General features: G+C 45.4%; 4 protein-coding genes across 5 annotated transcripts in view; all 4 read left to right on the plus strand.

The window, feature by feature from the left end:
- The first annotated feature begins 184 nt into the window (after positions 1-184).
- LOC114793112 (protocadherin alpha-C2) lies at positions 185-6,330 on the plus strand. 2 transcript variants are annotated; one of them, XM_028984816.1, is made up of 3 exons: positions 185-2,843; positions 3,809-3,844; positions 4,897-6,330. In XM_028984816.1, exons 1-2 carry the CDS (start codon positions 426-428, stop codon positions 3,818-3,820), a joined length of 2,430 nt encoding a protein of 809 aa, XP_028840649.1. In that variant the 5' UTR covers positions 185-425; the 3' UTR covers positions 3,821-3,844; positions 4,897-6,330. The 2 variants fall into 2 exon arrangements, with proteins under 2 accessions (XP_028840649.1, XP_028840648.1); XM_028984815.1 differs by lacking the exon at positions 3,809-3,844 and having other exon boundaries at positions 186-2,843.
- Positions 6,331-9,024: 2,694 nt separating this feature from the next.
- Positions 9,025-14,656, plus strand: LOC114792164 (protocadherin alpha-5-like). Its single transcript, XM_028983066.1, has 2 exons — positions 9,025-11,562; positions 14,562-14,656. Exons 1-2 carry the CDS (start codon positions 9,168-9,170, stop codon positions 14,654-14,656), a joined length of 2,490 nt encoding a protein of 829 aa, XP_028838899.1. The 5' UTR covers positions 9,025-9,167.
- A 140-nt stretch (positions 14,657-14,796) lies between these two features.
- LOC114791987 (protocadherin beta-16-like) overlaps positions 14,797-25,607 on the plus strand; it is a 258,171-nt gene continuing 247,360 nt past the window's right edge. Inside the window, exon 1 of the mRNA XM_028982662.1 lies at positions 14,797-17,288. Coding sequence (XP_028838495.1) covers positions 14,919-17,288 — 2,370 coding nt within the window. The 5' untranslated portion in view covers positions 14,797-14,918. The remainder of the gene's footprint in view (positions 17,289-25,607) is intronic.
- Positions 22,143-24,632, plus strand: LOC114791992 (protocadherin alpha-2-like). Its single transcript, XM_028982679.1, has one exon. It carries the CDS (start codon positions 22,242-22,244, stop codon positions 24,630-24,632), a length of 2,391 nt encoding a protein of 796 aa, XP_028838512.1. The 5' UTR covers positions 22,143-22,241.

Consider the following 25,607-nt stretch of genomic DNA (forward strand, 5'->3'; position numbering starts at 1 on the left):
CCTGAGTGTCTCCAGGGGGGGGACTGTCCCTGTAACTGCTGATTGTAAGTCGCTCTGGATAAGGGCGTCTGATAAATGCTGTAAATGTAAACTAGCTTTTTATTCATTCATTATCATGTCTTATGAAGGAATAATTAGGAATAAGGAATAGTCCTTTACAGCTTGCATCGTTACAGGACGGATATCGGCATTCTGGTATTACGTTATCCCACGTGGAGCAGTCTGGTCTGTAAATCTCGATTGCGCGTTACATGTCGCTGAACAGGAACCCCGTGGCGTGGTCGGCGGTCACGTGGTGTCGCTGGTCGGCGCACAGCGCGGGTAGACGCGGCAGGCGGAGCAGCATCTCACCGATCTAAAGATGACGGACGCTTCAATCTTCAGCGTTTCAGCATGAGACAGGACCTCGTCGCGTGACCAGAAAGATGCATCCGCCCGAGTCCGCGCCACGGCCGTGGAAAAGGCACGTCGCGCCTCTCCTTCTGCTCTCGGCGCTGTGGAGCACAGCTTCGTCCGTAACCCGCTACTCCGTCCCCGAAGAAATGGAGACGGGGACCGTGGTGGCGAATTTAGCCACCGACCTGAACCTCGACGTGCGGAGCTTCGTGGAGCGGAAGGTGAAGCTCGATCACGTCCACAACAAGAAATACCTGGACATTAACAAAGCAAGCGGAGATCTGTTCGTCGTGGAGAAGATCGACAGGGAGTATCTCTGTCCGACCAAAACGTCATCGTCGTGTTTCCTAAAAATGGACGTCATCCTCGAGAATCCCCTGCGCATCTTTAACGTCGAGCTCGAAATTCTGGACAGGAACGACAACGCCCCGCAGTTCCGCAGGGAAGCGATGCACTTGGACATCTCCGAGTCGGCGTCGCCAGGTGAGCGCTTCTCCATAACGAACGCGGTGGACATGGACGTGGGCGAGAACTCCATTAAGACCTATTACCTGAGCCGCAGCGAGCACTTCGCCATCGACCTGCAGTCGGGAAGCGACGGCACCATATACGTGGGCCTGCTGTTGAAGAAGGCCCTGGACAGGGAGCAGCGGGCCGTCCACGGCCTCGTCCTCACGGCCGTGGACGGCGGGGACCCGCCGCGCTCCGGTACGGCGAGCATCATCGTCCAGGTGCTGGACACCAACGACAACTCTCCCCAGTTCGATCGGCAGGTCTACTCGGTGGACTTGATAGAAAACGCGTCGCTGGGGACTTTGGTCATGAGGCTCAATGTCACGGACCTGGATGAGGGTTCTAACGCGGAACTGCTGTTCTCCTACACTCTGTACACTTCGGAGAAGACACAGGAGGTGTTCTCCTTGGATTCTAGCACAGGGGAAATCCGAGTGAAGGGTGTAATTGACTACGAGGAGATTAAAAGTTTCGAAATGTATGTGGAAGCCAAAGACCAGGGCACCCAACCCCTGTCCAGCACTTGTAAGGTGCTTGTGTTCGTCACCGACTTGAATGACAACCATCCCGAAATCACGGTCAAGTCTTTAAAAAGTTCAGTGGAGGAGAGTGCTGAGATAGGAACGGTGATCGCGGTGATTAGTGTCAGTGACCGAGACTCTGGTGACAATGGCAAAGTCGAGCTGGTCATTCACAACGAACATTCGTTGCCATTTGTGCTCAACAAGTCCTCGGACGACTACTTCACTCTGCTTGTGTCCAAGCCTCTTGACCGCGAGATGGTCTCCAGTTATGAGATTACGTTTAAAGTTAAAGACAGGGGGTCCCCGTTCCTGTCTGACAATGAAACCATAAAACTGGAAATTCTCGACGTGAACGACAATGCACCCCAGTTTCCGCAGTCCATCTACACCATCCATCTAAAGGAAAACAACGAGCCCGGGACAATGCTGAGTTCCCTCTCGGCGTACGACCCAGACCTGAACGAAAACCAGTATCTGGTCTATTTCATCATGGAGAAGGTGATAGCCAACACCTCCATGTCCATGCTGTTCTCCATCAACCCAGAGAATGGCAACCTTTATGCGCTGAAGACGTTCGACTTCGAAAGGGAGAAGGAGTTCCTGTTCCACATCGAGGCTCGGGACTCGGGTGTCCCTCCTCTTAGCAGTAACGTCACAGTCCACGTGGTCATCCTGGACCAGAACGACAACACCCCACTCATCGTGTCACCGTGGCGGGCACAAGGTACCGTCATAGAGCAGGTCATCCCCAGGTCAACCGACAAGGGCTCTTTAATCACCAAGGTGATCGCCCTGGACACGGACTCGTTTGAGAACTCCCGCATCACTTACCAGTTCCTCCAGACCACCGACGCCACCTTGTTCACCCTTAACCAGTATAACGGGGAGGTGAGGACTGCGAGGATGTTCAGTTACAGAGACCCCCGCCACCAGCGCCTCGTAATCGCCGCCAAGGACAACGGTGAGCCCCCTCTGTCTGCTACGGTCACCATCAAGATCACCACGGTGGAACAGGCCATCACGCCGTTTGCAGAGACCACCGAGGTCCCCCTGCACTACGATCTGTTCACCGATTTAAACTTGTACCTGCTCATCGGCCTCAGCTCGGTGTCCTTTTTGCTGCTCATCACTATTCTGGTGATCATCGTGCTCAAGTGCCAGAAACCCAAGCCGGCCAAGGCGCTGCACTCCAACAGAAACAGCATCGCCAGCCAGAGAAATTCCACCATCGCCGATTCAACCCTGATCTCCAGCGATGCCTACTGGTACAGCATGTTTCTGGCTGAGACCAGGAAAGGAAACGTGGTCGTCAGGCAGCCTTTACCCTACGGAGCTGGTTATTTTGTGTCCAGCATTCCCAGAAGTACAGCAGTGACAGAGACCAGCGAGTCACGGGCCTCCACGCTGCAGGTATGCATGAGAAGTGGGCAGACAAGAACTTTGACGCTTCTTCTTGTTAAGCCTTAGCCCTCAGTCCTTGTATGCGCTGCTTTTAATTTGCAGTTTTGCTTTTCAGGTACGTTTTGTCTCCTGTAGTCTACATAAAATTATACACACACACACACACACACACACACACACACACTACCCGTCAAAAGTTTGGATGCACAGGACTAAATAACACAAATGAGGTTATGTAATAAACAAAAATTCAAATAAGGTATAACTTGAGTCTCTCCAAAGCAGGGAGCTGTTGCTGAGATGGCAGCATTTTAAACTATGAACTTCTTTGATGAAGTTAGACAACAGGAATGGTCTTCCAACAGTCCTGAAGCCTTGTACTGAACACTTTCTTATCATTCACTCCTGTTAATGAGCATCACACGAAGTGGCTGTTGACGATGGCAATAGTGAAAAAAAAACGGTCCTGAAGGTAAAAAAAGAGGTGTCCCCTCCACGTTCATCAAACATACTTCACTTTCTCCTGCTGCAAAAAAATACTTCTCTTGTTTCATGCATTGGATTCTTCACACTGGCCTCAATCTGGGGCAGGGGTGGCCTGGCGGTTAAGGAATCGGCCCCGTAATCAGAAGGTTGCCGGTTGTGTGCACGTGTGCTGTGCTGCAGTGTCTCACAATGACAATCACTTCACTTTCACTTTCGCTTAGTCGCCATAACTGCCACGGGTGATGTAGCCAAACTTTTTAATATTTGTGTGTGTGTGTGTGTGTGTATCATGTTCCATAAAACAGTTTTTCAGAATTCAGGACAAAGACACACACACACACACACACACACACACACACACACACAGATACATTAGATATTAATCAGAGATATGATATGTTTCTTGAAATATGCGAGAAGTGTCTATGCAGGAATTTTCATGTGTCTGGGTCTAACCTTTAAAACACATCTTTTTTTCTGTTCTTAAGTACTCTAAATGAAAGGGATCCAACTCTACAGCTGAGGTATGCTGGTTGCTGACTCTGTGTTGTAGGAGAGTCATGATTGGTGTTAGAGAAATAAGTATTATGATTTTCTTTTTTGCACCTTATTTACTGTTTTAGTCCGTGCTCCTTAATTTGCCTACTCAATTAACAACTTTGAATAGTTCTAACTTTTCTTTTTCATTAAATAAAATATGAGACCTGGGTGCCATACAGTCATCAGAGGTGGGCCATCTACTGACCTCTTCACTTTGCCTTCATTAGTGACAAAGCTTTGTATTGTATTAAAATTTCAGAGAGGATTTCATTGAATTTTATTTTATTGTTCTAAAATTTCCAATAGTATTTTATTACATGCACATCCGGTGCTTACGATGTAAAGTGTGCTAAACTGTGTTATTTTAAATAAAGCATACTAGTCAAACTAGTGGTAACCCAGGTCTGATAAAATATTTATTGGCATTTGTCTTTTATGTTAAACAGAACCAAGCGACAATAGAGAGCTTGGGTTAAGCTGAGATTTCTGATTGGCTGATAAATATAGTGGGGTACTGCCAGGTCAAAAGAAGAGTAATTTATAGTTTGTCACACATTAGTGGTTATTTACTGGTGATGAGAAGATTTACTCTCTTTAGCTTGGAAACTTACAATTATGGATGCACGCAACATCTGCACTCAAATCCTTACAAGGTGCTACAAGTTCACAGCTGATCCAGACACCACTGTATCTCAAATACTCGTATGAGCTCTCGGTTTTATCAGCCTGCTGTCAGACATCTGCTACACTTTGCATGCTAGCATGGTACATGTCTATTCTGTTCTCTACTCTTCTATTCTGACTCAAAATGATGCAATATAATCTAATAGATGCCAATCGTGTACTGCAACAGAATGAAACTATCGGGTCCCTGCACTAATCCACTGTGTTCACTTGTATGACGAAGTGTGACCAGCCATGCCCCAGTAAACTGGGTACTGGGTACTTGCATGAGATTTTGCTTGCCTGTTTAGATGCTTCTTCACCACATACGTGATTTTGAATAAAATCATTAATGAGCCTATTTATTTTGCAGGAATCAAGAACAAGCAGTGATCTGCCTTGATGGCTGCTACTGAGATCAAGACAACATTCCGGACATGAGGATGCTGTAGCATTTTGAAATCTTACTGAGCCAGTGGGACCTTCCTAAAACATTGAAAACATTCACCAAGCATGAATTGTAAACTTGCATGATGATAAGATTTTTTTTAAATATCTGACTTTTATATGAGCATGTTGAAAATGTGACTATGGAGGCACAATGTTAATTGTGGGTTCCTTCTTGTTATTAAGGTTATTGACAACAGGGCCATTATCTCTGTGGCCTACCATAGCTCCCACAACGGCCTAGATCAAGTCTTTGTCGTACTTCAGCGGAAAAATCATTTAAACATCTCATGCCTCTATACAGTAAGATTTTCTACCCTATTTGTGTGCCTGCTAAGGTATATCCAATGCATCACTGGAAGCATCAAACCATGCTAGTGATGTACCGGATGAGAGTTGCAGCCTATATACTTTTATTTGGCCTCTATAACAACAAAAGACCTCAGGACTACATAACTCATTGGCTCATTCTTCCACAATTTTGCCTTTTAAGTGAAGAAAAGTGTATCTCACTACAAAGTATGAAACTGAACCATACCAGGAGTCAACTAAACAGGCTTTCTGCTACCATTGCAGCAATATTTCTGCTTTCACTGTCTCCTTCAAAGTGAAAACATTCACTCACCAAGAGACTAGCTAGCCAGAAACAGACAACAATATTATACCAGTGTGCTACCAAATAGATGTTTAAAATGAGACTGTTTATTGAAATGGTGAACATGACCATGATGTATTCCTTCCTTTTAAATGATTTTGTTTATGGTGAGATATACAAGCTCAGTAATGTTATTGGCTGGACAGTAGATGTGACATTTTTTAACAAGACAAATGTAAATTGCACAATGAAACCCTGATAAAAGGTTTCAACATGTATCCATGTGCCAAGTAACCCTCTAAAAATATGGCTGGGCCTGACAGCTTCAGTCTCTCATGCCTCATGTCTCAGCTATTGCATTTAGTCTTTATTTTAGTGTTATCAAATACGTCTTGAATATATCTCCCACACTCTGTGATTTTTTGCACATTCTGTGACCTTTTTGGACATTTGTTTGACTACATAAGAATGTATTGTCCTATATAGATGCAGTCACAGCACAATACTATGACAAAACAGTGACTGGCAAAGACCAAACTTCCTCAGTCAGTGTTAATGTCAAAATCACAGAATGAGTCTTAGGCAAATCATTCATATGACTAACTGATTCCTGATGCTGCTTTCTCTGTATTAAGTGCATTGTGTAACTGATTGTATTGTGTTGGTTGTGCAATATTTGAATCTGAGTTTTTTTTTTATATATAAATCTTATACTTATGGAAATAAGATAATGAATGGCTTTGCTGAATAAAACATGTTAACATACCTACAGTGCATTTTTCAACTCAGAAATATGGCTTTGCATAAATGTCCAGCTCAGAATCAAAAATACACAATGCTGGCAGAGAAAGATGTAACCAATCAAACCCAAATATTAAATATTCTAACAGGCCAAGGGGGGAATGGTGAAAGGAAGTGAAAGTAATATGCTGCCAAATCTGTGTGTAACCTGAGCATGACACTGACTTTGCCCCAAGATCCAGCAGATGAGATATTGAAGCTCCAAATTCAGCATAAATTGTGTGTGTCTTGACCCCTCTATATCATGCAATGGATATTACACAACATGAAGGGTTCACAATTAGTGCCTGTCCAGATGTCCTTTCACTTGGGTGATAAACCGTCTGAATCGCTTCGACAACATTCTTAACAATACCATTAATTAGGAATCACTCATAGGCAAATCTGCAGCTCTGCAGGAGAGTTTATCCAGATTGAGGCCATTAACTGTGCAGACAGAATCAAATGCCATCTGGATGTGTACTGGGATAGCAGGCAATAATAACATAAACCTCTAAGCTGGGCACCTTTGTGCCAACTGAGTGACCTGAATCACAGCAGCTTCTTCTGCAGGGATGCACCAGGCAAAATTGCTGTGTTTTCTTAGCTTCTTTTATACTCTGTTCTCTGTTTATTTTTTATATTCTTATTCATGTAGGGGTTCATTTTCATATGGACATATGTAATGTTTATGTTAATAATGGAGCATATTATTGTATGGCACATAGCATTTTTATAGTATTATAATATCATGTGCATTTTTGTTGCAGCCCTTGTTCTGTTTTTTTTTTTTTTGCTCCAAGGTTGCCATGCCAGCAGGAATTTTGGGTGTGATGTGTCATGCAGAATTACCGACCCAGTATGATCATTACTGCAATATACATGTTTAACTGTTCTGCCTGTGAATACAACACGTGAATTAAAGCCTTTCGTCAGTCTCTCCCTTTTTTGATGATGAAAGTTTCTCCTCAACGTATTCTGCTCTGTCAGTTGTGATTTCTCTGGTGAGACGCTTCAGCCAGTCATTCTATAGGTGACTTATAACGTCATGACCTAAGCAGCAGCACACAGATGTGACCCACATCTCATTCTACACTGCAGTGACTATGACGTCATCACTGGCTCTTTTGGCTGTGTGCCAACACTCACCTAGTGCCCTTGTGCTTGTTACCATGGCAACCACTCTGCAATCAATATATGCCATTGCCACTGATATCTTTGGATAACAAGTGAGATGTGTGCGTGTGTGTGTGTGTGTGTGTGTATACAAGACTCTAACCCTAAATATATAGACATGTATATTATGTACACATGTATGTACCCAAAACAAATACCCCAAAAAAGTATCATGCACTTACTTATATGCTTTGACTAGCAGCAGCAGTAAAAGTAATAACAATGATAATAATAACAAGCATTATTGTTGCATTATTTTGTAGAACATACAATTTTGAATACAGGAATGTGGGTAAATTAATGTATTACATAATAAATGTCATTAATAATAAAATGTGCAGCAAAGGTTATCAATGCTCTACAGTAAGGCATGTGAACGGTGTGTGGCTGAGATGGAGTGAAAGTGTGGTGACGATGTGACCAGAATGCTACAGAAACACAGTTCCACAGTTCAGAAAGCTTGGATAGGATGCAGCAAATGTGCAAAAGCAAAAAAAAATAAATAAGAAGACCAACCAGGCCCTCGGATATTATATCTCCATGTCTCATTAATCCTTTCTGAGAAGCAGTGTGTTCCAGTTTCCAATACCTCAGCACCATCCGGCTGCAGCAATGTCTGCCCCTCCCCCATGTCTCTCATGCTCCTTCCCTCACACTGACGCTCTGTGCCGATTTATTAAGATAAAAGTATGAATCTCTCCAATACGCGCAGTAAATTGTATATTTTATACGTTTACTGACACAGATACACCCGAAACAGGAAAAGATCTAATAAATTCTGAAGGAAACGCCCGACCGGTGGCTCTGGTGCAGTGACGTATGCTCACGTGATTAAATCGCAATAAAACCTAGAGCATAACGCCCTCTAACGGTCATGGCTGCCACACCACGTGACAAGACTGTAAAAGCCTTTCCTTGTGTTAAAACTAAAAGTAGAAGGCAGAGTCTGTACTCCAGCCGCCACTAGACGCCAGTGTTCACCAGCAAAACACGAATTGTTGAATTTGTATTACACGTTTATTATTTCTTATAAATCAGGACAAGCTGTAAACAATTAAAACACCATCAATGTTTAAAAAACTGCACATATTACTTTAAGAATATGTGCAATATTCACAACAATTATTGTTTACTGTTGCCCGTATCATTTAATGATGACATGATTATTTTATTCTATGAATCTCTTATCAGTTTAATTTATTAAAAAACAAAAAGCATTTCTAAATTCTATTAATCACCCATCATTCCTCTAAGATATTTTTTTGGTCGAATCAATGTGAGAATAAACAGTAAACCCGTTCAAAAACAGTAAAACTGCAGGCGAATATTGATAGGAAAGTTAGGTTTGGAGCTGTCCGTGGTGCTGATCGCTCCGTTATTTACTGCTGTGGCCAGTTGAAATTAATTTTCACCACCACAGGGTGTCACTCTGTAACCGTGTATGAAACGATAACTTGAACTCCTCCTACAGCGATGAAACCCAACCCATTCTCCAGGTCAGAATAGTCATGTCGGCTTGTGGAAGAATACAAAATGAACGATGCTGTTAATATTAAGCTTTTTATTCTGGATTCAGTCAGTTGGATATTTTTCACTTGACCGGAAGGTTAGAAAATAAAGAAAAAATATATATATTCGAAACAATTATGGATCTGTTCACGAAGAGGGGACATTCCGGAATATTGTTCTTCGTTTGCCTTTGTCTTTACAAAGGTCTGTCGGCGCAGATTTTTTATTCTGTATCCGAGGAGGTAAGCCCTGGAACGTTTGTTGGAAACTTGGCAAAAGATTTAAACCTAAAGATATCGGAACTGGACGCGCGTATGCTGCAGATTGTCAAAGGCAAAGCAAAGAGGCATTTCGACGTGGATTTAAATACCGGAGCGCTCTTTGTGACTGAAAGGATAGACCGAGAGCAGCTTTGTTCGAGCAGTGACTCCTGTACGGAGAGCCTGGAAGCCATTGTGAACAATCCCTTAAAGATGTTCAGCGTCTTGGTGAAGATCGTGGACATAAACGACAACGCGCCCAGTTTTCCGGGCAAATCGCAGATTATTAAGATTGCTGAGTCTGCCTTGGCAGGAGCAAAATTTTCTGTGCTAAGCGCCGAGGATCCCGATGTGGGCAGCAACTCCATAGAATCATATAAACTCTCTCCCAATCCCTATTTTAACCTGGATGTGCATCATGAGGCTGACCGAGGTCCATCTGCTGAGCTGGTGCTGCAGAAACCTCTCGACAGGGAGAAGCAGTCAGTTGTAAATCTCATCCTGACAGCAGTAGATGGAGGAAAACCTCCGAAATCAGGAACGACTGAGATCATTATTAATGTTTTAGATGCTAACGACAATGCCCCGGTCTTCTCTAAATCTGTCTATAAAGCTCAGGTAAACGAGAACGTGCCGGTCGGTACCGCAGTTTTCACCGTCACTGCTACTGATATCGACGAGGACGTTAATGGCGCGATCGTTTATTCGTTTAAACAGGGCCAGAAGGGCATAGGAGATAAATTCGCCATTAATCAGAGCACGGGGGAAATTATTACCACCGGCACCCTGGACCACGAGGAGACGAGTTCGTATGAAATCCGCGTGGAGGCCAAAGACCGAAGCCAAACGCCACTTGGGTCGCACTGTAAAGTTCTGGTAGAAGTATTAGATCTGAATGACAACCCTCCAGACATTGAAATTTCCACTCTCTTAGACAAGGTGAGAGAAGACACAACGAAAGGCACCGCAATTGCACTCATCACCGTCCAAGACCGCGACGGGGGTAAAAACGGGCAGTTTAAGTGCGCCATATCCGGCGGGTCGCCGTTCGTGCTGGAATCGTCGCAGGGGAAATACTTCTCCCTGATATTAAACGAGGCGCTGGACAGGGAAACGAGGTCCGAGTATAACATCACTATAACCGCCACAGATGAAGGGGCTCCTCCCCTCTCCAGCACGGCGGCGATCACGGTGCGTATTTCCGACGTAAACGACAACGCGCCGCGCTTTCCGGAACCTGTGATGAATGCGTACCTGAAGGAAAACAGCCCGGCGGGCAGCAGCATTTTGACGCTGTCTGTAAACGACTTTGACGCGGGTGAAAACGCCCGCGTGACTTTCTCCCTGTTGGACACGTCCACGAGCAGCGCGCCAACGTCAGCTTTCTTCAGCGTGAACCCGGCGACGGGAGAAATTCACAGCGTGCAGTCCTTCAACCACGAAGAGGTGAAAAATATCAACTTTCAGGTCCAGGCCACGGATTCGGGGATCCCCCCACTGAGCAGTAACGTGACCGTGAACGTGTTCATCCTGGACGAGAACGACAACAGTCCTGTTGTTCTCCCTCCCTATTCTGAGCACGGCTCTGTGAACACTGAGAACATTCCCTACTCTGCTGAAGCGGGGTACTTTGTGGCCAAGATCAGAGCTGTAGATGGAGACTCTGGTTATAACGCGCTGCTCTCGTATCACATCTCTGAGCCCAAAAGCACCAACCTGTTCCGAATCGGAAGCAGCACTGGAGAAGTCAGGACCAAGAGGAGGATGAGTGACAATGACTTGAGGAGCCATCCGCTGGTGATCGTGGTCTGTGATCATGGAGAACCTCCTCTCTCAGCCACCGTGTCCATCGATGTTGTGGTGTCTGAGATGATTGATGACGCAGAGACAACATTCAGACAGGTGCCGGTGCAGGAGAAGAACTTTTCTGATTTAAATCTCTATTTGCTCATCGCCATCATCGCCGTGTCGAGCATCTTCTTGTTCAGTCTCATCATCTTCATTGTGGTTAAATGTCATGGGACGGATGGAGGATTCAACAAGTACGGACCTCCAGTCGTCACTACGCACCCTGACGGGACCTGGTCTTACACCAAATCTACAGAGCAGTATGACGTGTGTTTCAGCTCAGACACACTGAAGAGTGACGGTGTCGTTTTCCCGGCATCTTTCCCGCCAGCAGATATGGATCTCATCAGCATAAACGGAGGAGACACTTTCCAGCAGACGCAAACTCTCCCCAGCACTACTAAGGTACGTGCTATGTATTTATGTTCATTTTGTTTGGGATTTAAAATATTTAACAATCCAAACAAAAAAACATTGTTAATAAGATGTAAGACATGCAATGATTTTAGGGTAAATAGACGCGCAAAAGGATTCTGTCTCAGGTGTTTCCAATCCTGCTCCAAGGTTTGTTCCAAACTCCTGCATTTTCAGTGCGGCCAGCATGTAGTTACAATACAATCATTCATCTGTATTGTTTTTCAATTGGATAAAAAAGGAAAAGTTGTGGTGGAGCGCACCTGCTATTCAGAAGTAGTGTAAGGGACCTTCTGAAAAATAATGAACACTGAACAAATGATCAGAGAACAAGACCCATCCAATTACAAAATGCATGCACGTTATCTTATAAAAGTTGGGCTGAATCACTGATTGCATGTATTTTCTGGTAAGAAATATTCTGATAATCTCTAACAACAATTTTTATGAGGTCATATCAGAGTCATCAGAAGATTTCATTAAATGTAGATCATAACATTTAGAAAACAGGTTGAAGGTAAATTCATTTAGTGTGTGCATAAGCACATTTAGATCAAAAAGCATGTGCAGCAAAGGAGAACAATGATCTTGTCATGCTGGCAGGACATAGAGACAAAGAAGGACACATACGCATGACATCACGAGACAGGGGTTTAATACATGATGACACAACAGGGGAAACATCACCAAACAACGACCCAAAGGCGAACAGACATGAACAGGGCAGCTTTATACAATCCAACATAGGTGGAAAAAATCAGGAAACATAATAACACAGGACCAACATGAAACTCCGGACCCGGAGTAGCCCATGCTGGACTGGATCTTGACAGACCTGTAATAAAGCCACTTTCAGTCAGCATAGATAGGATGCAAGAAAAAATGTGCAAAGCAAAATCATGAGTCAATTTGAATACTTTTAAGGGGACCAACCAGCCTCTATGATATTATATTACTCTGTCTCAATAATCAGAAGCTGTGCGTTTTAGTTTTCAGTACCTCAGCACCATCCTACTGCAGCGATGTCTGCCCCTCCCCCATGTTTCTCATACTCCTACATTCACACTGACACACCAAATTCAAATTTTATTTGTCACATACATAGTCATGCACGATATGATATGCAGTGAAATGCTTTTTGCGACTACTACAGACCACAGTATTGCAAATGTTGCAAGTCTACAGTGAACCAATATGCAAATATTGCAATTATAACCAAATATTACACTTTTACATCTTTAGCATAAAATATTTGTAACAGGTAGGGTGGAGGTGTGCAAATGAATGAAAGATAATATATAAGATAAACAAAAAGTAAAAAATGCAGAGATTGTGCAAAGAGAAAAAAGCGCAAAGATTTTGCGCAGAGTGATTTTGTGCAAAGAGTCCAGAGTGTGTAGGAGTTCTATGTAGTGTTGTTGTTGAGAGCTCGGACAGCCTGCGGGAAGAAGCTCCTCCTCATTCTCTCTGAGTTGGACTTCAGGGAGCGAAAGCGCTTCCCTGATCGCAGAAGAGAGAAGAGTCCATTGTTGGGGTGGCTGAGGTCCTTCACTATCTTCCTGGCCCTGGTACAGCACTGTTTGCTGTAGATAGATTGAAGGTCAGGGAGCTTGGTACGGATGATTCGTTCGGCTGATCGAACCACCCTCTGTAGTGCTCGCCTGTTCTGCATGGTGTTGTTCCCGAACCAGGTTGAGATGTTTCCCATCAGGATGCTCTCTATGGTGCAGGAGTAGAAGTTCCTGAGCACCTTGGAGGGCAGTCTAAAGTCTCTCAGGCATCTAAGGTGGTAGAGACGCTGCCGGGCCTTTTTCACCATGGTGTTGATGTGACAGGACCATGACAGGTCCTGCATGATGTGAACACCGAGGTAACGGAAGCTGTCCACTCTCTCCACTGGGCTCCTGTTGATGACTGGTCTGGTAGGTCCTCTCCTGATTGGTCCTGAAGTCCACTATTAACTCCTTTTACTGACGTTCTGGTGGAGATTGTTCCTCTGGCACCAGTTAACCAGATTTCCAACCTCCTCCAGGTAGGCCATCAGAGATCAGGCCCACCACGACGGTGTTGTCAGCAAACATGATGATGGTGGTGGAGTTAGTAGTGGCTGTACAGTTGTATGTGTACAGTGAGTAAAGCAGGGGGCTCATAACACAGCCCTGGGGGGCTCCAGTGCTGAGAGTGATGGAGGCTGAGACATGTCCGCCCATCCTTACTGCCTGTGGTCTGCCTGTTTGGAAGTTGGAGACCCACTGACAGAGAGATGAGCCGAGTCCCAGGTGCTCCAGCTTGGTGGTGAGTGTGCAAAGGATTATTGTGTTAAATGCTGAACTCCATGCTGATTTATTAGAATAAAAAAAATTACTTACAAATGCACAGTGTATTGTATTTTTAGCAACGCTTACTGACTCAGTGACAACCCAAAAGATACAGCAATAAAAAAAATAATAAAAAGAACCAAAATCAAAATAACTAAAACATTCTGAAGGAAACGCCCTAGCCGCGGATTTGGTGCAGTGACGCATGCTCAGATAGGGAACTTCTCACGTGGTTAAAGCGCAACGAATACTAGACCACAGCGCTCCGCCATGCCACACAACGTGACAAAACTGTAAATGTCTGCCTTGAGTAAAATTTAGCAGCAGAACTTCGATTCTGTACGTCAGCCTCCACTAGACGACAGTGTTCACCAGCAAAATCCATTTTGTGTGTGTCTGTGTGTGTGTGTGTGTGTGTGTGTGTGTGTTACTTTAAAACCACCAATTTTATAGACATTTTTCAAATATTACTGAAGAAGTATTTTATGTTATTGTGTGCCAGAACATACATTTCCTTATTTCTATGATTCACATCAAATTGTCTGTACTTGGTTTTATGTCCTACAACTTTTCTGCAACAAAAAAAAAGTAAACTAGCGAGTTCAGAAAATTATTTTAGTATTTCAAAAATGTTTAATTAAATTCGCACAAAATAGACAGATGTCTTTTCTTTATTTACCGTGGTTTTTAGTTGAGCTACATTCTCGAGTGCATGCGGCTGTGGTTGGCGCCGCTGCGGTGCTGTCCGTGGTGCTGAAACCTTCAAGGCGCGAAGCCGGGGACTGATCGCGCAGTGGAGTTCAAAGTTCATCCTTCCTGCCGCTGGGTGTCACCCACTAACCGTGTATGAAGCTTAAACTCTACTCGTCCTTTCGCCATGAAACCCAGCCCATTTTCGGGACAATAATCATGTCTGCGTAGGGAAGAGCAGTAAATGCGCGGTGCGCGACTCTGCCTTTCTGTTAATGTTAAGCATTTTTAAGGATTCGGGTCACATCATATGAACGTGATTTTTTTTTAGCTGTGTGTTTGGATCGAGACACAAAATATGAATATGCTCAAGAAGAGGCGACATTTCGGGATACTGTTTTTGTTCCTCCTATACGAAGGTCTGTCGGCTCAGATTATTTACTCGGTCTCCGAGGAGGTAAGCCCAGGAACATTTGTTGGAAATCTCGCGAAGGATTTGAATCTAAAGGTATCTGATTTGGAAAGGCGCATGCTTCATCTCATCTCAGGCGACGCGGAGAAGCATTTCGACGTGGATTTAAATACCGGAGCGCTCTTTGTGACTGAAAGGATAGACCGAGAGCAGCTTTGTCCGAGCAGTGACTCCTGTACGGAGAGCCTGGAAGCCATTGTGAACAATCCCTTAAAGATGTTCAGCGTCTTGGTGAAGATCGTGGACATAAACGACAACGCGCCAGTGTTTTCATCCAAATCGCAAAATATTAAGATAGCTGAGTCTACTTTAGGTGGATCCAGGTTTCCTTTACTAGGCGCCGAGGATCCCGATGTGGGCAGCAACTCCATAGAATCATATAAACTCTCTCCCAATCCCTATTTTAACCTGGATGTGCATCATGAGGCTGACCGAGGTCCATCTGCTGAGCTGGTGCTGCAGAAACCTCTCGACAGGGAGAAGCAGTCAGTTGTAAATCTCATCCTGACAGCAGTAGATGGAGGAAAACCTCCGAAATCAGGAACGACTGAGATCATTATTAATGTTTTAGATGCTAATGACAATGCCCCGGTCTTCTCTAAATCTGTCTATAAAGCTCAGGTAAACGAGAACGTGCCGGTCGGTACCGCAGTTTTCACCGTCACTGCTACTGATATCGACGAGGACGTTAATGGCGCGATCGTTTATTCGTTTAAACAGGGCCAGAAGGGCATAGGAGATAAATTCGCCATTAATCAGAGCACGGGGGAAATTATTACCACCGGTACCCTGGACCACGAGGAGACGAGTTCGTATGAAATCCGCGTGGAGGCCAAAGACCGAAGCCAAACGCCACTAGCGTCTCATACCAAAGTTCTGGTGGAAATATTAGACCTGAATGACAACCCTCCAGACATTAAGCTCTCCTCTCTCTTAGACAAGGTGAGAGAAGACGCAACGAAAGGCACCGCAATTGCACTCATCACCGTCCAAGACCGCGACGGGGGTAAAAACGGGCAGTTTAAGTGCGCCATATCCGGCGGGTCGCCGTTCGTGCTGGAATCGTCGCAGGGGAAATACTTCTCCCTGATATTAAACGAGGCGCTGGACAGGGAAACGAGGTCCGAGTATAACATCACTATAACCGCCACAGACGAAGGGGCTCCTCCCCTCTCCAGCACGGCGGCGATCACGGTGCGTATTTCCGACGTAAACGACAACGCGCCGCGCTTTCCGGAACCTGTGATGAATGCGTACCTGAAGGAAAACAGCCCGGCGGGCAGCAGCATTTTGACGCTGTCTGTAAACGACTTTGACGTGGGTGAAAACGCCCGCGTGACTTTCTCCCTGTTGGACACGTCCACGAGCAGCGCGCCAACGTCAGCTTTCTTCAGCGTGAACCCGGCGACGGGAGAAATTCACAGCGTGCAGTCCTTCAACCACGAAGAGGTGAAAAATATCAACTTTCAGGTCCAGGCCACGGATTCGGGGATCCCCCCACTGAGCAGTAACGTGACCGTGAACGTGTTCATCCTGGACGAGAACGACAACAGTCCTGTTGTTCTCCCTCCCTATTCTGAGCACGGCTCTGTGAACACTGAGAACATTCCCTACTCTGCTGAAGCGGGGTACTTTGTGGCCAAGATCAGAGCTGTAGATGGAGACTCTGGTTATAACGCGCTGCTCTCGTATCACATCTCTGAGCCCAAAAGCACCAACCTGTTCCGAATCGGAAGCAGCACTGGAGAAGTCAGGACCAAGAGGAGGATGAGTGACAATGACTTGAGGAGCCATCCGCTGGTGATCGTGGTCTGTGATCATGGAGAACCTCCTCTCTCAGCCACCGTGTCCATCGATGTTGTGGTGTCTGAGATGATTGATGACGCAGAGACAACATTCAGACAGGCGCCGGTGCAGGAGAAGAACTTTTCTGACTTAAATCTCTATTTGCTCGTCGCCATCATCGCCGTGTCGAGCATCTTCTTGTTCAGTCTCATCATCTTCATTGTAGTTAAATGTCATGGGACGGATGGAGGATTCAACAAGTACGGACCTCCAGTCGTCACTACGCACCCTGACGGGACCTGGTCTTACACCAAATCTACAGAGCAGTATGACGTGTGTTTCAGCTCAGACACACTGAAGAGTGACGGTGTCGTTTTCCCGGCATCTTTCCCGCCAGCAGATATGGATCTCATCAGCATAAACGGAGGAGACACTTTCCAGCAGACGCAAACTCTCCCCAGCACTACTAAGGTACGTGCTATGTATTTATGTTCATATTGTTTCGGGTTTTAACTTTAAATAACTTTAACACCAAGAGGTTAAAATGCACGTGATTAATTTATAATAGTAAGCAAGCATAATGCGTCTCTCGTCGGTTCCCATCCTGTTCCTGAGATCGTTCCAAAGTCCTGCGTTTTTGTACGTGGTCCCATCAACCTGCGATAAATGCATTTTAATTGGAAGAAAGGAAAGATTGAGGTTGTGGATACAAACTGATGCACATTGAGGAACACGATTATTGAAGAAGACCCATCAAGGTACCTGATGCATTCACTCGTCGTATACACACTGCTGATTTTTATTTATTTTTTATTCTCATACTTTAATGATTTTATCATCTGATGCCATGGCAGGCCAATTGCTCTTTTCAATTACATTCACATGGCGAAAGACGTTTTTGTCCCGTTAATTCATATTTTAAAGCCTTATTTTGATTTTAACTAGCACGCAATTATAGCTGGATTCGTCATTTTAGCCAGTCCTTTCATAACTCTTTAAATATATTTCCTTAAATATTTTCTGTTTTATTCAACCCCTTGTTTAATTCAAATGGCATGTTTCTCTTATTTTATTCTATTCTGTTTTCTTTCATTCTTTAATTTTAATGAACTTTCTGTCCACGTCTTTACTATTCCTGGTAATTTAACTTAATTTTTTATTTTAATGTGCAGCACATTGGTCAGCTCATTGGTTGTGTTAAAGTGCTATATAAACAAATATGGTATGTATGGTATGGGATTGTATGGTATGGTATGGTAATTTTAATAACCATAATTGAATCTACAATTTACAATGTGGTTAAACAATGTGGTTCCTCCATTCTCTATAATTTAGGCAGCATGTAGCTGATTGTCAGCATGGCAGCCACATCAAATAATTTGTTAATGAATACGACCAATTTCACGAATTTCCCCATAAAATCATTCGAACTTCCAGAATCACACAGACGAATACGGATACATGGGTATTATTAATAAATAATATTTCTACGTCATTCTTTCACGTGAGCTCCGTTGTGCGTCCAACACCGTGTAAGTCTTACTATTTATCAGTTGCAGTTGGTGTCGCTGCAGACCGTCATTTTGAGGAGGGGATTTTTTTTTTGGTGAAACACGCTGACGTTATATAGTGCCGCCTTCAGATCTCGCTTTGTTTTTTTTTTTTTTTAAATGCAGCAATCCAAATATGGCCGCGTTTCATGTTCTTGCTGAGTACTCGTCTCTCATCCTGAAACGAACTTAGTTTCTGGCGTGTGTGTGATCCGTCGCTCCCCAGCATCCATGGATCTGTGGGGCAATGTCTTTGTTCCTCTGCTCGTCCTTTGTTGGACGTGGCCGGACGCGTCTTCTGGTCAGACCGTGTACTCCCTTTCCGAGGAGGCGAATAAGGGAACCGTGGTCGGAAACGTGGCCAAGGACCTAAACCTCAGCGTCCAGGACCTGGACTCCCGCGCCTTCCAGATTGTGCACGGATCCAGCGGGAGATATTTCGAGGTAAACGCGAAGACCGGCGCCCTGGTCGTCAGCGAGAGAATTGACCGCGAGTCGGTGTGCGGAGCGAATCAGAAATGTGTTTTAAACCTAGAGGCCATTGCGCACAACCCTCCTGCCATTTACAGGGTTGGCGTGAACATTCTGGACCTTAATGACAACGAACCTCGTTTCTCCGTGGACTATTTCGTCATTAACGTTACGGAAGATGCTCTTGCAGGAGATCGATTTCTGCTGCCTAAAGCAAACGACGCGGACGTGGGCACGAACGGGGTGAAAACCTACAGACTGAACCCAAACGAACACTTCAGCCTGGATGTTCAGCACGAAGGAGGTGTCGCGTCTGCCGAGCTGGTGGTACTAAAGCCTCTGGACCGAGAGAAGCAGGCAGAACACAGACTTGTACTGTACGCATCCGACGGGGGGAAACCGCCGAAATCCGGTTCCACGCAGCTCGTCGTTAACGTGCTGGATATCAACGACAACAGGCCGGTGTTCAGCAAGCCCCTTTACAAAGTGAAAATACCAGAGGACGCGCCTGTATCGTCTCCCGTCGTTACCGTGTCCGCATCCGACCCAGATGAGGGGCTAAATAGTGAAATAATGTACTCTTTCTTCAGCCAGGACCATGAAAAGGAATCGCACATGTTTGCAATTGACGCCACTTCCGGGGAGATTACGGTGAAAAGACTGTTGGACTCTGAAGAAAACCCAGCTGTGGAGTTGCGAGTGCAGGCTAAAGACAAGGGACAGTCGCCCAAGGTTGCCCACTGTAAAGTTCTGGTCGAGATCACGGACGTGAATGACAACGCGCCCGTAGTCACGGTGACGTCACTGACGAGCAGCATAAGCGAGGACGCTAAAGTGGGCGCGGCCGTTGCCCTGGTCACTGTCACTGACAAAGACGCGGGTAAAAATGGCGCGGTGCGCTGCCACATCGCAGGCTCCACCCCCTTTCGACTGAAGCTTTCTTATGAAAATTATTATTCCTTAGAGGTCAGCGGTGCTCTGGATAGAGAGAAATATCCAGAATATAACGTCACGGTCAGTGCTACAGATGAAGGGACTCCGCCTCTTTCCAACTACACCATCTTTACAGTATCTGTTTCTGACGTCAATGATAACGCGCCAATATTTTCCGAAAAAATTATCAATTTGTATGTGAATGAAAACAGTGAACCCGGTCAACTAGGGGTCGTTAGCGCACACGATTCTGACACTAACGAAAACGCGCTAATAACTTATTCGTTGAGGGACAACAGCGTGTCTACATTCCTGAACTTGAACTCGTTAACAGGAGAGATAGACAGTGTTCACTCTTTTAACTACGAAGAAGTGAAGCAGCTGAGTTTTGTGGTCCAGGCTACAGACTCCGGAGTTCCTCCTCTCAGCAGTAACGTGACCGTGAACGTGTTCATCCTGGACGAGAACGACAACAGTCCTGTTGTTCTCCCTCCCTATTCTGAGCACGGCTCTGTGAACGCTGAGAACATTCCCTACTCTGCTGAAGCGGGGGTACTTTGTGGCCAAGATCAGAGCTGTAGATGGAGACTCTGGTTATAACGCGCTGCTCTCGTATCACATCTCTGAGCCCAAAAGCACCAACCTGTTCCGAATCGGAAGCAGCACTGGAGAAGTCAGGACCAAGAGGAGGATGAGTGACAATGACTTGAGGAGCCATCCGCTGGTGATCGTGGTCTGTGATCATGGAGAACCTCCTCTCTCAGCCACCGTGTCCATCGATGTTGTGGTGTCTGAGATGATTGATGACGCAGAGACAACATTCAGACAGGCGCCGGTGCAGGAGAAGAACTTTTCAGATTTAAATCTCTATTTGCTCATCGCCATCATCGCCGTGTCGAGCATCTTCTTGTTCAGTCTCATCAGCTTCATTGTGGTTAAATGTCATGGGACAGATGGAGGATTCAACAAGTACGGACCTCCAGTCGTCACCACGCACCCTGACGGGACCTGGTCTTACACCAAATCTACAGAGCAGTATGACGTGTGTTTCAGCTCAGACACACTGAAGAGTGACGTGGTGGTTCTTCCTCCATCGTTCCCGCCAGGAGACGCGGATCTGATCAGTATTAATGGAGGAGACACTTTTAACCGAACCCAGACTCTTCCCAGTACCACCAAGGTAAGGCTCATGAAACAATAAAAAATATACATTCAGTACAGAATTCTGAATGTGAATATAAAAGGTTTCAAATCGAAATCGCTTATTGCTGTCAATTGCTGTCAAAAGTATCTATCAATCATCAATCAAATGAAAACAAATAGTGCCAGGTCAACTTCAAACTTGTGGAAAATAAAACGTCATTGACGTTCGATTTGTGTTTGTTGAAGTTCTGAGATGGTGGGTTTTGTGGTATTTCCTTAGAATTATTTTACTAACGTGCGTTCGCCCGGTTTGCCAGTTAATACACGACTGTGCTTGGTCGCGTTTCTGTGAGTTGACAGTTTTCTAAAATTCAGCACCACGCGAATGGACAGCGACAACCACCTGCCTTTTTAGTATCACGTGAGGGTGCAGAAGAGAATTCAAAACAGCGCATAATACCGCCAGAATTATGTAGAACATAAGAAATAGATTAATTCATCTGGTGAATGAGAATGCATGGAATTATGATCTTATAGAACATTTGAACATTTACAGCATTTATCAGACGCTCTTATCCAGAGCGATTTACAGTCAGTAGTTACAGGGGACAGTCCCCCCAGGAGTAATTTAGGGTTAAGTGTCTTGCTCAGGGACACAATGGTAGTAAGTGGGATTTGAACCTGGGTCTTCTGGTACCCACTAGGCTACTAGAGTTTTAAACTGCAATGTGTACATCGCAGATATCACAGTTTATCACTTATCATTTTTACACAAGCTTTTGGATACCTTTTGTTAATATGTTTTATGTTACACATCGTTAGATTGCTGTTTTCTATGCTTGGTTTTAGTGTATTTAAATTATTAATATTTTTGCTATTGTAAGTGGTGCTGCACTTTGTGACACGTTTATTGAAATCACACTTCCAATATAAACTCACTACCTGTTCCCAGCTTGGTCAATGTAAGATATTTTAATTCACGATTGAAAGATTTGCGGTCAGTCCTGGGTACACGAAATAATAATTCGTATTTTTTGATCAGCAGAAAAGCGCAGACTCCACGTAAAACAACCTTTGCGCGCAGGACATCCTGCCGGGCTTTTTAATTTACACTTGGGGTCGCTGCAGACCGTCAGTATTTTGACGTCGTGACGTCAGAACTTGGTGTGCCCTCCCCCTCGCTCCTCCCCCAGCATTGCCAGTCCCACTATGAACATGGCACCTTTCATATTCATCCACGCCACGCTGGGAACTCGCTAAATCTCAACGTTTAACAGTTTTTACTTCTTTTATTTCTTCCCGGAGTTCATTTCAGCCCGTCGCCTCCATGGCTCGTGTGGATGACGGAGGGATATTTGCGCTGTTTGTCCTCCGCCTCCTCTCTTTGTGCGATCCGTCCTCCGGTCAGACCGTCTACTCTGTCTCGGAGGAGGTGAACAGGGGGACTGTTGTTGGGAATCTCTCGAAGGACCTCGGCCTCGGCCTTCACGACCTGGGGTCCCGCGCGCTTCGGATCGTGTCGCCGTCCAACAAGAAATACTTCGAGGTGAATACAAAAACCGGCGCGCTGTTCGTGGCCGAGAAATTCGACCGCGAGGAAATGTGTGGCGCCATTAAAACATGCTCCTTACAACTCGAGGTCGTGGCGCACAACCCCGTGAATGTCTATCGCGTGGAGGTCAAGGTGCTGGACATAAACGACCACGTTCCGTACTTTTCCGTCGACACCCACGTACTGAACATCACGGAAAACGCCGGGGTTGGCGAACGGTTCCTCTTGCCGAACGCGCACGACAAGGACGTCGGCAGCAACGCGGTTCGGACCTACAAACTGAGCCCGAACGGCCACTTCTCCCTGGACACGCAGGCCGAGGACGACGGCGTCGCCGCGGAGCTGGTCCTGCACAAGCCCCTGGACCGGGAGACGGAGGCCGTCGTGGAGCTCACGCTGTGGGCGATCGACGGGGGGACGCCTCCACGCAGCGGGACGGTGCAGCTCGTGGTGAACGTGCTGGACATAAACGACAACGCGCCGCAGTTCGCCAGGCCGTTGTACAAGGTGAAGGTGAGGGAGGACCTGGCCGCGGGTTCCAGCGTCGTTACGGTCTCCGCCGGCGACTTAGACGACGGGCCGAACAGCGAGGTGTCGTATTCCATAATCGAGCGCAACGACGCGAAGCGCTCACACGGTTTCGCGATTGATTCCAGTTCAGGGGAGATCCGGTTAACAGGCTCGTTGGATCACGAGGAGGCTTCTGCCGTGGAGCTGCGTGTTCAAGCGAGAGACAGGGGACAGTCGCCAAAAAGCACCCACTGTAAAGTTTTGGTGGAGATCGAAGACGTGAACGACAACGCGCCGGTGATTGCCGTGACGTCACTGATGAATAGCGTGAGAGAGGACACGAAACCCGGCACAGCTGTGGCTTTGGTGACCGTCACCGACAAAGACAGCGGTAGGAATGGCGCGGTGCACTGCAGCATCTCGGGGTCCCCGCCTTTCCGCCTCACGTCTTCTTATAAGAATTATTACTCCCTGGAGGTCCAGGGCCCGCTGGACAGAGAGCGAGAGAACAAGTATGACATAATCATAGAAGCCACAGATGAAGGGACTCCGCCGCTGTCCAACTCCGCCGTGGTTACGGTGCACGTTTCCGACGTGAACGATAACTCGCCGCGCTTTTCTGAACAAGTGCTCCACTTCTACGTCAAAGAAAACAGCGCGGCCGGTCAGTTAGTAGGAGTTGTAACCGCACACGATTCTGACATTAACGAAAACGGCCTAATAACTTATTCGTTGGTGGACACCGGCAGTAACAGCGGGTCGAAATTCCTGAACTTGAACTCGTTAACAGGAGAGATAGACAGTGTTCACTCTTTTAACTACGAAGAAGTGAAGCAGCTGAGTTTTGTGGTCCAGGCTACAGACTCCGGAGTTCCTCCTCTCAGCAGTAACGTGACCGTGAACGTGTTCATCCTGGACGAGAACGACAACAGTCCTGTTGTTCTCCCTCCCTATTCTGAGCACGGCTCTGTGAACGCTGAGAACATTCCCTACTCTGCTGAAGCGGGGTACTTTGTGGCCAAGATCAGAGCTGTAGATGGAGACTCTGGTTATAACGCGCTGCTCTCGTATCACATCTCTGAGCCCAAAAGCACCAACCTGTTCCGAATCGGAAGCAGCACTGGAGAAGTCAGGACCAAGAGGAGGATGAGTGACAATGACTTGAGGAGCCATCCGCTGGTGATCGTGGTCTGTGATCATGGAGAACCTCCTCTCTCAGCCACCGTGTCCATCGATGTTGTGGTGTCTGAGATGATTGATGACGCAGAGACAACATTCAGACAGGCGCCGGTGCAGGAGAAGAACTTTTCTGATTTAAATCTCTATTTGCTCGTCGCCATCATCGCGGTTTCTCTCCTCTTTTTATTGAGCCTCATCAGTTTATTAGCAGTTAAATGTTACAAGGCAGCTGGAAGTTTCAGCAAGTACAGCACTCCAGTCATCACCTCCCACCCTGACGGGACCTGGTCTTACTCGAAATCTACTCAGCAGTATGACGTGTGTTTCAGCTCAGACACACTGAAAAGTGACGTGGTGGTTCTTCCTCCATCGTTCCCGCCAGGAGACGCGGATCTGATCAGTATTAATGGAGGAGACACTTTTAACCGAACTCAGACCCTCCCGAGTACAGTAAAGGTAAGACTCAACGCTGATTGACTCCATTTTAAATGATACTTTATGATCAAGTTGTCGTTTGATGTCGGCACCATGGTTTTATGTTGTTTCAGCACTATTTTGGTGGACAGCTACTCTGAGGTTTCCTGCATGTTGTGTTTGAAATGATTGTCCGGAAGCTGCGTTTTTTTTGTTTAAATGTATACTATTAGACATGTTCATCATTAACCAATACATCGGCGTTGTTGACTTGTTTTGAACGCTACTTTGCTGCCTTTGATTGGGTTGTAAAAATCATGTCAAGTCGTTGACGTGTGTTCATGCTCAGAACTTTATTTCGTCACATTGTGGAGTTACTACGTGCTCTTAATTTTAACATCCATGTTTCAACTAATATAAAGTACATCCCAGCAATGCTGATGAGTATTTTAATACCTGAACTAAAAAAAAAATAATAATTAAGCAATTTCAATATTTCTTCAACTTAAAAAGTCTGCTTCATTTGGAAATAGCAAAATAACAGTATTTTTGGTTTAAATTGACACTGCTCTGTTTGATTAGAATTGATAGAAATGTAGCATATTATATTTGTACATTTAAATAGTTGACAAAATAACTGATACAGATAAGTAACGAGAAAAATCATTTTACTCCTCATTATCAACCAAAATACAAAAAAATATCAACTGCAATGATGCTGCAGAAATTGTAGGTGTGTTCAACTGAGAAGTAAATGTGTCAGCTGTTTTCATATTTTGATGATACATTTGTTTCTTCTTTGTTACTTTTGTTTGCTGTTGCTATGGTGATAGCTGTTTGCAATGATCACGGTGACTCCGCCTCCTGTTAGAGAATATACATGGTCTGCACCACGTTCTTGACTCTGCTTCAACCGGAAGATGCTGAAAGGAATACTGACTGAATGTCTATTGTCTGAGCTTGTGTGTAAAATATAGACAGTATATACTTTCATTTCAGTGCAAACGTTACAAATTGATGTTGCATTATAGAATACAT

The sequence above is a fragment of the Denticeps clupeoides genome, chromosome 6, assembly GCF_900700375.1.
Source record: "Denticeps clupeoides chromosome 6, fDenClu1.1, whole genome shotgun sequence".
NCBI classification, from domain to species: domain Eukaryota; kingdom Metazoa; phylum Chordata; class Actinopteri; order Clupeiformes; family Denticipitidae; genus Denticeps; species Denticeps clupeoides.